The 12,984-nt window shown below is 44.1% G+C and overlaps 1 protein-coding gene across 10 annotated transcripts in view; it reads right to left on the minus strand.

Moving 5' to 3' along the window:
• Nucleotides 1-12,984, minus strand: part of SRCIN1 (SRC kinase signaling inhibitor 1) — a gene marked incomplete at its 3' end in the record, with an annotated part of 894,005 nt that overhangs the window by 21,647 nt on the left and 859,374 nt on the right. For 8 of the 10 annotated variants that reach the window (XM_082272513.1, XM_082272514.1, XM_082272511.1 and 5 more), the window contains one exon: nucleotides 2,941-3,072. The exons of the other annotated variants lie outside the window; for them this stretch is intronic. In XM_082272513.1, the coding sequence (XP_082128639.1) occupies nucleotides 2,941-3,072 (132 nt within the window). The remainder of the gene's footprint in view (nucleotides 1-2,940; nucleotides 3,073-12,984) is intronic. 10 annotated transcript variants of the gene reach the window in all.

A 12,984-nucleotide genomic window follows, 5' to 3' on the forward strand; every position in this document is an offset into this window, starting at 1 on the left:
CTACCAGGTAAAATGCTAACGACTATCACTTCTCTTGGATTTTAACACAACCCATTGTGAACACCAATAATTCCAACTTACCTAGATCTGAAGGGACATAGATGAATCTAAATTAGCAGAGATGTTTCAGGTTTCCTGGCAAGTTGTACAGCCTAGCAGGACAGGGCTTGTACCTTTGAACATTTGTGTCTGATAATTTCTTTCTTGTTAACATGGAAATAAATGAGTGCATATCCAGCGAAGAAGAAAGGAGAGCAAGGGAGGTGCAGCTTCACATTGTGAAGAAGAAGGTTAGACAAGTGAAAATGACTTCCATAACCAAGAGGGATGAACTGCCAGTGCTTCAAACTCTTGATGAGGATTCTTGTGTTGTTAGTTAGAAGACAGTCTTTTGAGGTCCAAACAGCCAAGAGAAACAAATACGTGTACAGTCCAAGACAGAGAGGGAAAATCAACAGAATGCATAGTATGAATGGAAACAGTTGAGACTCCTGCTTTATTTCTGGACCATGAGACAGCAAGTGAGAAGAATTCTGACTATTTAAACAAAAGAATGTAGAGTGAAGTGGAAGACTTGCAAAAACCACCTGACATCTAATTTGAGATATACATTTCCAAATAAGTTATTGGTAAAACCTAACATGAGCTTGTGTAGCATATGCTCTCTGTGGGCACATCACTTAGCTGCTCCCTTTATTAGTCCTGTTATAAAAAAAAAAAAAAACTTTCCAAAAGAATGCTCTAAGATTGCTCAAAAAAAATCAGTAGAGGAAACAGCTTATACTTTAAACCAAGTAAAGCTAAAAAAAATAGTTTTTATGTAATATGTTACAAAATGAATCCATACAAGGGTATTTTATTGTAAAACATAGGAACTGCATCAATGGTAACACTCATCGTGTTTTTTTTTTTTTTTTATATTGTTCAGGAACAGGGAAGATGAGCTAAGATCCTGGTTGGTTATGCAACCTGATGCTCTTAGATGGACTGGTTACTAAGAAGACCCTCAGCCACAAACACTCATTTTGCTATACAGTAGCTGTAGTACAAGGCCTTACTACAACCTCCCTAGTGACCAACCTATCTCAAAATGCATGAACTTTTTCAACAAACTTCCGCTATACCTCCAAGATGAACAACCAAGAATGCAGCCCCCTTGATTGGACACTCCACAGGATAAGTGAAGTAATCTGATTATTAAATTAATAATAAATGTTAATATAGTTTTTATGTACATAGACACAGACTCCTTTACTTTGTTGTTATTCCTTCTAAATACTATTGCATAGTAACAGTGCTTTTCCGTTCCTATCATCTCACTGTAAGTCTATGGGTAAAATCAGGCCTTTAAGGATTCACTGAATACAACACAGTCTCTTGTAACTATACTCCCAGCTCTATATATCATCATACTTTCTTTTAGGAATATATACTACTGTTTTTTGCATGTATTTGTGGATATTAGTTTAATTACATGTATTTGTGGATATTAGTTGACATGCACAGTTTATCATTATTTGTTTTTAATACAATTGTTTTACTATAATTTTCTCTGATATCACAACTTTAAAAAGAAATATATTTAAATAATATCTTCAGCATTAACCTAACATTTGCAGTCATTTTAGATGTTTACTGAAGTAGCCCAGCTAGTTTCCAGTTGTTTAGGCCAGTTGTCCTTTCCATGCACCCCTGGCAGACAGCACAGCCAGGTCTTGGATTCATTTGCAGATTTAACTGTGCTAACCAATACAGTTCTGTACAGGAGACAAACCAATCTGCTGTTTAGAAACTGAAAAATCAGCAGCACATTGTTGAAGTCATCCCTGTACTCTCTCCTCCTGACTGGCTCACAGTGATGCCCTCCCTCTAAGGCTGCATTCACATGTCAGCGTATGGATCACGGGCAGAATCGCCGCGATTCCGCCCGCGATCCGGAGCTCATTGCAAATCGCGGGACACCTGTGCGTTGCCTGTGATTTGCAATAGCACCCCAAACGCTGAGCGATGTTGCCGTGATTTCCGCCTGCCGAATCGTAATAACATCGCGCAAAAAAAATCGCAGGACACATTGCGCCCAAAAAAGTACAAGAGCTTCTTTGGAGCGTATTGCATCCCGGGATTTTTTTTGCGCGATTTTACCGCGATTCGGCAGGCGGAAATCGCGGCAACATCGCTCAGCGTTTGGGGTGCTATTGCGAATCACAGGCAACGCACAGGTGTCCCGCGATTTGCAATGATCTCCGAATCGCGGGCGGAATCGCGGCGATTCTGCCCGCAATCCATACGCTGACGTGTGAATGCAGCCTTAATGTTGCTTTGCATGCCCTAACAAGAGGTTGAAATAAAGACCTTTTCAGGTACTAGAGGCTAGCTCTATGAAAAAATATATTTTTAGTAAATACACGCATAAATTATTTCAAGTTTTTCATCTGTCTGCCGATTAGAGTTAACAATACTGAAGAATATGTACGTTAATTAGGATGTTTTTGAGGTCATTACAAATTATATTGAACTTTGTGTATTTTGACTTCAGCCACAACAGCCCTGAAAGGATATCTTTGTAACATATCAAAAGGGGTTCAGGAAATCATGGAACCAATTCCAGATTGTAGTTTAACCTTTTAACATTTAGTTCATGCTATCACTTCACTGTTAGCAGTGAGAAGTTTTCAGTATGGGGGTAGACATGCAGTTATGTGATCCCTCATGACTGTTCTGAAGATGTGCACAGGCGTGACAGGCATTAGGGCTCTTACTGTGCTCTAAGGCATTAGTAGACTTAGTAGGCTAAGTTGATACTCTCGGTGAAGTGAAGGAGAGAGGAAGTGAGGCATTAGTTGATTAACAAAGTTTTAATAGGAGGAGTTAAGGTGAAGAAGTAGATGGTGAGAAGTGCACAGCACACTGGGCCAGGCTGCCCAGGACACAAGCTGTTACCTTCCATCCTCCATGTTCTATGGTGGCCTCATTGGACCACAGCTGTGCTGGACGAGGCACCACATTGGATGCTGTGGTTTGTTCACTATAAAACTGAGGAATAAAGAGGGAGCCAGAACTTCTCTGAAATACCTAGGAAATTGAAATACAGCAGGATGGAAAAAAGAAAGCATACATGTCAATGGCAACTGCTTGTATAATACACTGATACTACATTTTACATATACATATTATTCTATCAGTTCAGTTAAATTAGATATGAAAAATTAGATTTTTAGCGTAAAATCCATTTCTCTTTTGTTCATTGACAGAAACAGCTCCTCGTCTTCTTGATAATGTGGGTTATGCTGCCCCCTACAGAAGTAGGACATTAGGCAGGAATAAACTGGAATACGCCTATGGGGCAGTCCCAGGGGGTATACTCCCACACTTTGCTATAGGTATTCCGTTTTGTTATAAGCACTGTCAGAAGAAAAAACCCAAATCCATAGAGGGAACCGTTAACCTTATTTGGATGTAAATACCCTCAAATTAAAGCTGAAAGTCTGCAATTAAAGCACATCTTGTTTGTTTCATTTAAAATCCATTGTGGTGGTATATAGAGCCAAAAAGATTAGAATTGTGTCGATGTCCCAATATTTATGGACCTGACTGTAGCTATCAACAGTCAAGCCATCAAAGCCAGCGACTGTAAAGCAGGATGGAAGATTGAAAAAATAATAAAGTGTGACGATTGGTATTGGCGCTACCTTAAGGTGATAGAAAGTATAATGCCACAAACTGGCGTGAGTGAAAATAATAAAGGAAGTTAAGTAACCCACAAATTGCAAAGGGTCACCGATTATTGTGGGTGAAAAACTCTTTAAGAAATAATATATAAACAATGTGTTTATTCAAAATATCCAGAATCAAATCAACAACCAATATGGTGATCAGTGTAAATAACAAAATTTAAATGGTAAAATTGTGATAGGTGTTAAATAAAAATGGGTCCCACAACCACAAACGTATTATCAGGTTACAATTGCCTGATATATGTGCCACACATAATGTGATTGAGTGATCGATAATGCTGTTTATGTAGAGTCCAAAAACGACCACTAGGTGGCGCTTTGAATGATACGACCTGTACAGCGATATGGAGGGGGTCTCCTCTCCGTTGCGGGGGAGCAGCTTCGAGCCGGTGATGGTTGCCCTAGGTGCTCACACAAAGAGAAGGCCCCATAGTGAATGAACAATCCGTATAATAATACAAAAAAGGCGCAGTACACTCACTGGTTACGATGATCAGGATCAGAAGAACGGTGCGCGCCGGGATGCTTCCACGTTCCACGGCCGACAACCGGAAGTGACGTTAGACGTACGTGACTCCACCCTACGCGTTTCGTCAGAGGGACATCAACTGGAGCGGCCGACTCAGTTGACGTCCCTCTGACAAAACGCGTAGGGCAGAGTCACGTACGTCTAACGTCTCTTCCGGTTGTCGGCCGTGGAACGCGGAAGCATCCCGGCGCGCACCGTTCTTCTGATCCTGATCATCGTAACCAGTGAGTGTACTGCGCCTTTTTTGTATTATTATACGGATTGTTCATTCACTATGGGGCCTTCTCTTTGTGTGAGCACCTAGGGCAACCATCACCGGCTCGAAGCTGCTCCCCCGCAACGGAGAGGAGACCCCCTCCATATCGCTGTACAGGTCGTATCATTCAAAGCGCCACCTAGTGGTCGTTTTTGGACTCTACATAAACAGCATTATCGATCACTCAATCACATTATGTGTGGCACATATATCAGGCAATTGTAACCTGATAATACGTTTGTGGTTGTGGGACCCATTTTTATTTAACACCTATCACAATTTTACCATTTAAATTTTGTTATTTACACTGATCACCATATTGGTTGTTGATTTGATTCTGGATATTTTGAATAAACACATTGTTTATATATTATTTCTTAAAGAGTTTTTCACCCACAATAATCGGTGACACTTTGCAATTTGTGGGTTACTTAACTTCCTTTATTATTTTCACTCACGCCAGTTTGTGGCATTATACTTTCTATCACCTTAAGGTAGCGCCAATACCAATCGTCACACTTTATTATTTTTTCACTTTCACCCTTGCACTTAAGGGTTGATTGGTGGCAGCTTACACCTTTTATTTCACACTCCCTTCATATATTACAGTCCGTAGCGCTGGTCATTCTCTCTTTATCATTCAGGATGGAAGATTGGCCCTCGTAACAACAGATCTTCCCTGAGAGGAAGTATCCAAGGAGCATCAGCAACCAGCCGTACCAGATTGGTGTACCAAGACCGGCAAGGCCAGTTTGGAGCCACTAGGACAACCAGAATCCTTTCTGCCTCGATTCGGCACAGGAGTCTCGGCAGAAGCTTGAGAGGAGGAAAAGCGTAAATCAGACGATACTGAGCTGCCAGGACACTTATCGTGCCCCCTTGGTGATTGACATAGACCACGGCCCTGGCATCGTCTGATTGAATTGGTACCGGACACCCCTGGAGACGACATGTCCAATGATCCAGAGTCTGATCGTTCTGAGTTTCAGTACATTGATCGGTAGCCTAAACTCTTCCAGATTCCTGACCCCAGGAGCACATCCTGTGCCGAGGATGCCTCCCCACCCAGACAGGGTGGTGTCCATGGTGACGACCGTCTAGTACAGGGGACGAAACTATTTGCCCTGACGAAGTGCCGGAGAATGAAGCCACCAAACCAGGGACCCCCGCATACTCCGGCTCAACAGTATCCGATTGTCTAGAAACTGAGGATTCTTGTTCTATTTCAACAGAATCTCTTTTTGCAGAGATCTTGTGTGGAACTGGGCCTCGAAGGTAGACACCATCAGGCCCAGTACCCGCATGCAAGACCAAAGAGATGACCATCTGCTGGACAGCGGAAGCTCAATTGCCTCCTGCAATTTCTGAAGTTTTTCCAGAGGAAGAAACACTCTGGCTGAGGCCGAGTCCAGAGTCAGACACAGATAGTCCAGGCTTGTTGTTCGCAGAGTTCGCAGAGTAATCCCAGAGTTTTCCAACAGAGCAGTCATAGAGTAGACCCTGCGCACAAAAGCGAAAAAGTAACAAGTCTTGGACCGCCCCAAAGAGATCCCATAAGTGATCTGGGGACAAGTGCAGGTTGGAAGAACCTGTCTGGAAGATATGATCAAAACTCGATCTTGTAGCCGTAGCAAATGACTTTGTGAACCCACTTGTCCTTTATCAGGGAGATCCACGGATCCGGAAACCAATGAAGACATTACCCCAGATACAGATGAGGGCGCCCCTTAATGCGAAGAAAGCCTTGTCCGCAGGTCTGGCAGAACCCGCTCGTGGCTCGCCAGACCAGGTCCTCTTAGAACCCCCGGCGGAGGCTCTGAAGGGCTTAGATCCCTTGTCTTGAGACCCTGAGGGACAAAAAAGGCCTCTTGTGAGCCAAAAAGTAAGGCCCCCGTCTGCGACCGGACTCCTTACCCCTGGAAGCCTGAAAAAGAAGAGTACTCTTTCCCCATGTGAGCCCTTTGATGAGGTCATCCAAGGAAGCTGCAAACAGGTAATCCCCCACAAATGGAAGATTTGATAAGGCCTTCTTAGAAGCCTGGTCCACAGACCAGAATTTCAGCCAGATAATGCGCCGCAGGACCACCCCATCCAGGGAGCCCCATCCAAAGAGGCATCACAGACAAATTGTAGCCCTTGGACCAACTGATCTGCCAGCTCTGCAAAGGCAGGGGGAGCTGTTCCCCCTCCAGGTGCTGGTGTAGAAGTTTTGCCCACTCTGTCATAGCTTGCGAAACCAGGGAAATAGTAAATACCGGCCTAAGTGCCAAACCAGCCATAATGAACATATGGCAGGTCAAGGGATACGATCTCCTATCAGCCGGATCTGAGAAGACTGGGGACTCTTCAACCGGGATTACGGTGGCTTTATTCAACCTGGAAACCAGGATGTCCACTACAGGAGGAACCGTCCATTTTTTAAGGAGGGGATCCTCCTAGGGGTACCGCATTGCAAAACGCTTAGAGATTGCAAAGGTGCGTTTTGGGCACCTCCAAGGTTTTGTGACAATATTGTCAAAGAAGGTGGGAAAGGGGAACACCTTCACCGCTTTGGAGGACCTGTGGGTGCCAAAGGTGACCTGTGCCTCCAATGCTGCGTTAGTCGCATCCTCCATCCTTAAGGTTTCCTGCACTGATTCAATGAGCGCATCCACTAGCACCTTTTCACGCGCGGCTACAGGAGCAGAGGAATCATCCTCACTATCTGAGGAAACACAGGGTGCATGGACACAGACCCCGAAGGGTAACTCGCATCGGCCAAATCAGATTCTGGATCTGGTGAGACAGAAGAAGCAGGTGAAGGCGGGGGACGTTTTTGCTAGCCTGTTTTTCCAGGACCAAATCTACCTTGGACATCAAGGACTCCAGGACCGCCGTCAGTTGTTGGGACCCGAAGGGCCCAACAGCCTCTGAGATGGGAACACATTAATGGGGAGGGGAACCCATGCAAAAAAGTGTAGAACACTGCACGGGACACCCCACTGGGTCGGCGGCACCACAAGGCCCAGCACAGAGCACTAACGCTGCAACTGCATAGAGAGAACCCCACAAACAGACTCACCACCAGTGGTCAGGCACTCAGTACCGAACTAACTGCACACCATGCGACGATCAGGAAGAGGAATATCCAGGGATCAGCACTAGAGGCCGAGGAGGAGCTCTCACTCCCGAATCACCGCCTATCCGGTTCTAAAAACATGGCCCTCGCTATTTTCACTGGGAAACCACAAGCAAATGGCCGCTAAGGCTACACAAACATGGCCGCGGATCTGTAGTAGAAAAGGCTACAAGAAAATGGCGGCTGCCAGGGGGGAACCCAGAAGCTTGAGAACGATCCCAACAGAAAGGGGGGCCCTGGCAGGCACTCCCACCAGGCCCATCCCCCTCCCAAGGTTCAATTGTTTGCCGGTGGCGTGCTCCCCCTTATCTCAACACCCCAGTTCGACCTAAAAAGGTATGTCCACCCTGGGGAGGGGGTGGGTGTGGGCAGGGGCCTGCAGAGGACCACCGAAAAAGGGGGGAAAGCTGACTGGGAGGGGAGCCCAGGGGTCCGACCATCCCAGGGAGGGGCCCACATCCACCCCCAAACCCTCCAGGGGTAGAGGGGGACAGCTATTTACCACAACAGGAACAGGGTGGGCACTGTTATGGACAGACCACCGCTCTATTGTAATGTGGGTGCTGTTGGCCAGGAGGAAACGCTGTGGCCAAAGCCAGTTCATATGCACCCTCACAAGATGTTTAACTCACAGGCCAGCCCCCATCCAGTAAGGCTATTTCATGGCTGACCTAGCACAGAGCTGCGGTCTGCACGCGCTCGGTGGCCAGACTAGGGGGACCCTCTGGCTCTAGATTATCCAGTCCGTCGCCCAGTCTGGCACTTGATTGCAGATCTCACAGGAACAAATAAGAGAAAAAAGAGAAAAAATATTCCATTTAAAAAAAAAAAAATTGCCAGGACCAGAGATCCCAGCAAGGAACTAGTTCCTTACTCCTAACCAGGCAGAAAAAACTGAAGACCTATAGCAGAGAGTGGGAGTATACCCCCTGGGACTGCCCCATAGGTGTAGTCAAGTTTTTTCCTGCCTAGTGTCCTACTCTTGTAGGGGGCAGCATAACCCACGTAGTCAAGAAGACGAGGAGCCGCCGTTGAATGAAAGAGAAATTAGATATTAACTTGCACCTTACAATAGCATCCAAATACAATCCTGTGGTGTAGAGGAACAATAAACCTTAATGAGTCTTCTGCTTTGTACAGTTGCATGTAAGCTGCAATATTGTAGATGGTAGACAGCAAAAATTTCACTCATCAACTTCTTTCCTTCTGGCAGTCACAATATACATGCCTACTCATCCTGTGAATTTTCAGATCTATAAACACAGCACTTTTCTGCTGTTCTGAAGGAACAACACGCTATTGTCAATTGAATAATTGAAGTATTTGTAAAGTGTAACTAAAACCCATTCTTTTTTTTTTTTATTCTGTTTTTAGACTTTTTTTTCTTTTGTTGCATCTCAGTTTTGTTGGTCTCCTGGAGTTACTTCCTGTGTACATACATGCACTTCATGTCATGCTTACAATGCATTTCTGAAAACTGGTGTCCTGATGGTGACAACTGTGAACCAATGGGTTTTTTATTTTTTACTAAAAAAAAGAAAAAAGACAATTTTGAACATTTCTGTCAATAAATTTTGAAAATAAGTCATTTTTCTCCCTCACTGATGTGGCGGCACTGATAGGCTGCACTGATGGGCACCAATGAGGTGGCACTGATGAGGATGCACTAATATGCTGCACTGATGGGCACTGATAGGCTGCACTGATAGGTGACACCGATAGGCAGCACTGGTGGGCGGCACTGACGGATGGCACTGATGGGTGGCACTAATGGGCAGCACTCATGAGCAGGCCCTGATGGGCACTGACTGGCATCACTAATGGGCAGTGATTGAGGTCACTGTGGGCACTGACTGGGGTCACTGATTGGTGTCGCTGATGGGCATTGGTTGGTGTCACTTATGGGCACTGTTTTTTCTTTACTGTAATCAGGGCACTAATGATCAGTGCCCTGATTACCTGTTCTGGACTACCCTCTGAGGAGGAGCCGCTGATCGTCTCTCCTCGCCACACACTCTGACAGTGTGAGGCGAGGAGTGCCGATAAATGGCACTTCCTCATTTACATGATTGGACACAGCTGATCACATGGGTAAAGAGCCACGTCATTGGCTCTTTACCAGGATCGGGGCCACGCCATGTCCTAGGATCCACAACGCAGCCACAATCGCCGTGCTGCGCGCATCCGCGGGTACGCGAGAGCTGCTGTTCTGGGGCGCCGTCATATGATGTCCTCCCAGGACGAGAGCCGCGCTGCTCCGCCGTCATTTACCGGTGGGCGGGTGGCAAGTAGTTAATGAAGTCTCACTATTAATAATTTTACTCCCAAATTAGTAAAAAAATATTTTTAGCATCTGTCTATAACATATTTTAGCACCATGAAGTAAAAAATAGGGCAGACCTGTAGGTTGTTTCCACCATTGTTTGAATAAACATGCATCCCAATATCTCAAAGAAAAGAGGATGTATAGCAGCTGCATATACAACCCCAACTTCCAAAAAGTTTGAATGCTGTGTAAAACCTACATAAAAACAGAATGCAATGATTTGCAAATCTCATAAACCTATATTTTATTCACAGTAGAAAACAGAAAACGGAGAAAATGTACAATTTAAAAAAAATAATGCCATTTTGAAATTGATGGCAGCAACACGTCTCAAAAAGTTGGGACAGGGCCATGTTGACAGGGCCTTCTTTTAACAACACTGTAAATATCTGGGAACTGAGGAGACGAGTTGCTGGAGTTTTGGGAGAGGAACATTTTTGCATTCTTGGCCAAATACAGGATTCTAACTACTCAACAGTCCTGGGTCTTCTTTGTCGTATTTGTTGTTTCAAGATGCGCCAAATATTTTCGATTGGTGAAAGATCTGAACTACAGGCAGGCCAGCTAAGCACCCACACTACTACGAAGCCATGTTGTTGTCATAGATGCAGTATGCAGTTTAGCATTGTCCTGCTAAAATAAGCAAGGCCTTTCCTGAAAAAGATGTCCTCTTGATTAGAGCATATGCTGCTCTGAAACCTGGATATACCTTTCAGCATTGATGGTGAGTGACAAACCCAACCAGGACAGAGGCTTTTTGTGGGGACTGCAGGGTAGCCTCTTGTCTACTAACTATGGGCTCTTGCTTTTGAGGGGGCTCTATTCTTGGGATTTGTGTGCCTGGGGGGACCCATGGAGTGGTCTTGCTTCAGGATTCGGTTCCATGTCTCCCCGAAACATACAGACTCTGGGAATCTAGGACCGGAATACAGCTTTGGGGCCTTTGTACTCAAACCAGCAATGACTGATTTAGACTGTGAGACTCAGAGCAGACATTAGCTCAAACCAACCTGATACTGGGATCTCCTGCTATAATCTGTCTACAGTGTTGTGTGTCTTTGCCCCATTGTGTGCCTCCTAGGTGTGAATTCCCAATTTTAATTGAGTCACCTATTGTTTGTCTGTCTGCTCATCTCTTGGGGATGTGATTAATACTCTGTCTACTTTACCTCGTTATTGAACCATTGTAGGATGATATGTGTTAATGCTTTTGATAATATGTAATGTACTTTGTGTATACAGGGGTTGTGGGCTTGTTGCTGGATGGTCTGGGCACCTCAGCTTGTTTAAGTGGCTGGTCGTTAATTAGTTCATGTTAATTAGATCATTGTCAGCTGTTAATTACTAGATGTGGATTAGCATACTGTTTATGTTGGCTGTTCCTTAGCTATGTTAATTATTTTCCTGTCTAGTTTGCATTGTATACGATAATGTGATCAGGCTCATCTGATTGTGTGTGCTATATATTCTGTGTGAATTTTCAATTAAGAGTTCCAGTTTGAACCTGAGCTAGTGTCGTCTAAGCCTTGGAAGCTTAGCGATAATACTTGGTTTCTGGGTCCAGACTGGAGGAAATTGTATCTTGACGAAAGCATTTAGGCTGGGTGCTGGACGTTCCATCACATTGTGCCTTTCCAGACATGCGAGCTGTCCACTGTATATGCACTAATGCACCCCCATATCATCAGAGATGCAGGCTTTTTGAACTGAATGCTGATAACTAGCCAGAAGGTCCCTCTCCTCTTTAGCCCATGGTTGACAAAAAAGAATGTCAAATTTCGATCTGTCTGACTACAGAACAGTTTTCTGCTTTGCAACAGACCATTTTAAATTATCTTTGACCCAGAGAAGAATGCGGCCTTTCTGGATCATGTTAAGATATGGTTTCTTCTTTGCATGATAGCGCTTCAACTTGCATTTTTGGATGGCAGGGCAAGCTCAAAAAATCACAGATGGTGATTTTTGGAAGTATTCCTTAGCCCATGTAGTGATGTCCATCACAGAATCATAGCTGTTTTTAATTCAATGCCTTCTGAGGGCCTGAAGATTACAGACATCAAATATTGAATTTTGGCCATGCCCCTTGTGCTCAGAGATTTCTGCAGGATCTCTATATCTTTTGATAATATTAGGCACTATAGATGATCTATTTAAAGGCTTTGCAATTTTACATTGAGGGACATTATTCTGAAAATGTTCAATAATTTTTAGATGCAGCTTTTCACAGATTGGTAAGCCTTTGCTTATCTTTACTTCTGAGACACTCTGACTCTCATGTCACAGACATGTTGCCAATTAACCTAATTAGCTGCAAAATGTTCTTCCAGCTCTCCCTGGTTAGTACTTTGCCAGGTTTCTTGTCCCGTCTCAACTTTTATTGGTCTCCATCAATTTCAAAGTTACTCTATTTTTTCTTAAAATGGTACATTTTCTCAGTTTATTTGATGTGTTTTGTGTTTTTTTTCCCCACATTTAAATTTTTTTTTGTAAAAAAGGCAGATTCCAAGTATACATACACATGCAAAATAGGATATATACACAGGATCTAATGACAATGAGTTAAAATTGCAACAAATTAATGTCAAAGAGGACAAAGAAGAGGTACTGACAATTATCAGCTGTAATGTAGACCGGACCGGTAGAGGGAGTAGGGGGAAACGTCCCCTAGTGCTAACAGGCTGGCATGTTATAGTGTAATTCCAGGAAGTAATCCCAAAACAGGGAAACTTCCAACATAACACTATAAGTGATGGAAAACTGCCAAATTTTTACAGATTCTCGAAAAGACAGGGAAAAGAAAACCAGAAAGGAGAGAGAGAGAAGAAGAAAAGAAAAAAGAAAAAAAAAAGAGGGGGGGGGGAGGTTTAGGGCTAAAAAGTGGGCTCTGAGTTAGTCAATCTGCAGTGAGATGTGAGAGCACCATCAACCAGTAGAAGTCCCCTCAATGGGAGCCTTCCCTTCCTCAGAATAGATAAACATGTTCCATATTTCCAGGTGTGTGTTTAGGCCTCTCGTTTCTGC

Source organism: Pelophylax lessonae (genome assembly GCF_965119305.1).
Source record: "Pelophylax lessonae genome assembly, chromosome: 11".
In the NCBI taxonomy this organism is placed as follows: domain Eukaryota; kingdom Metazoa; phylum Chordata; class Amphibia; order Anura; family Ranidae; genus Pelophylax; species Pelophylax lessonae.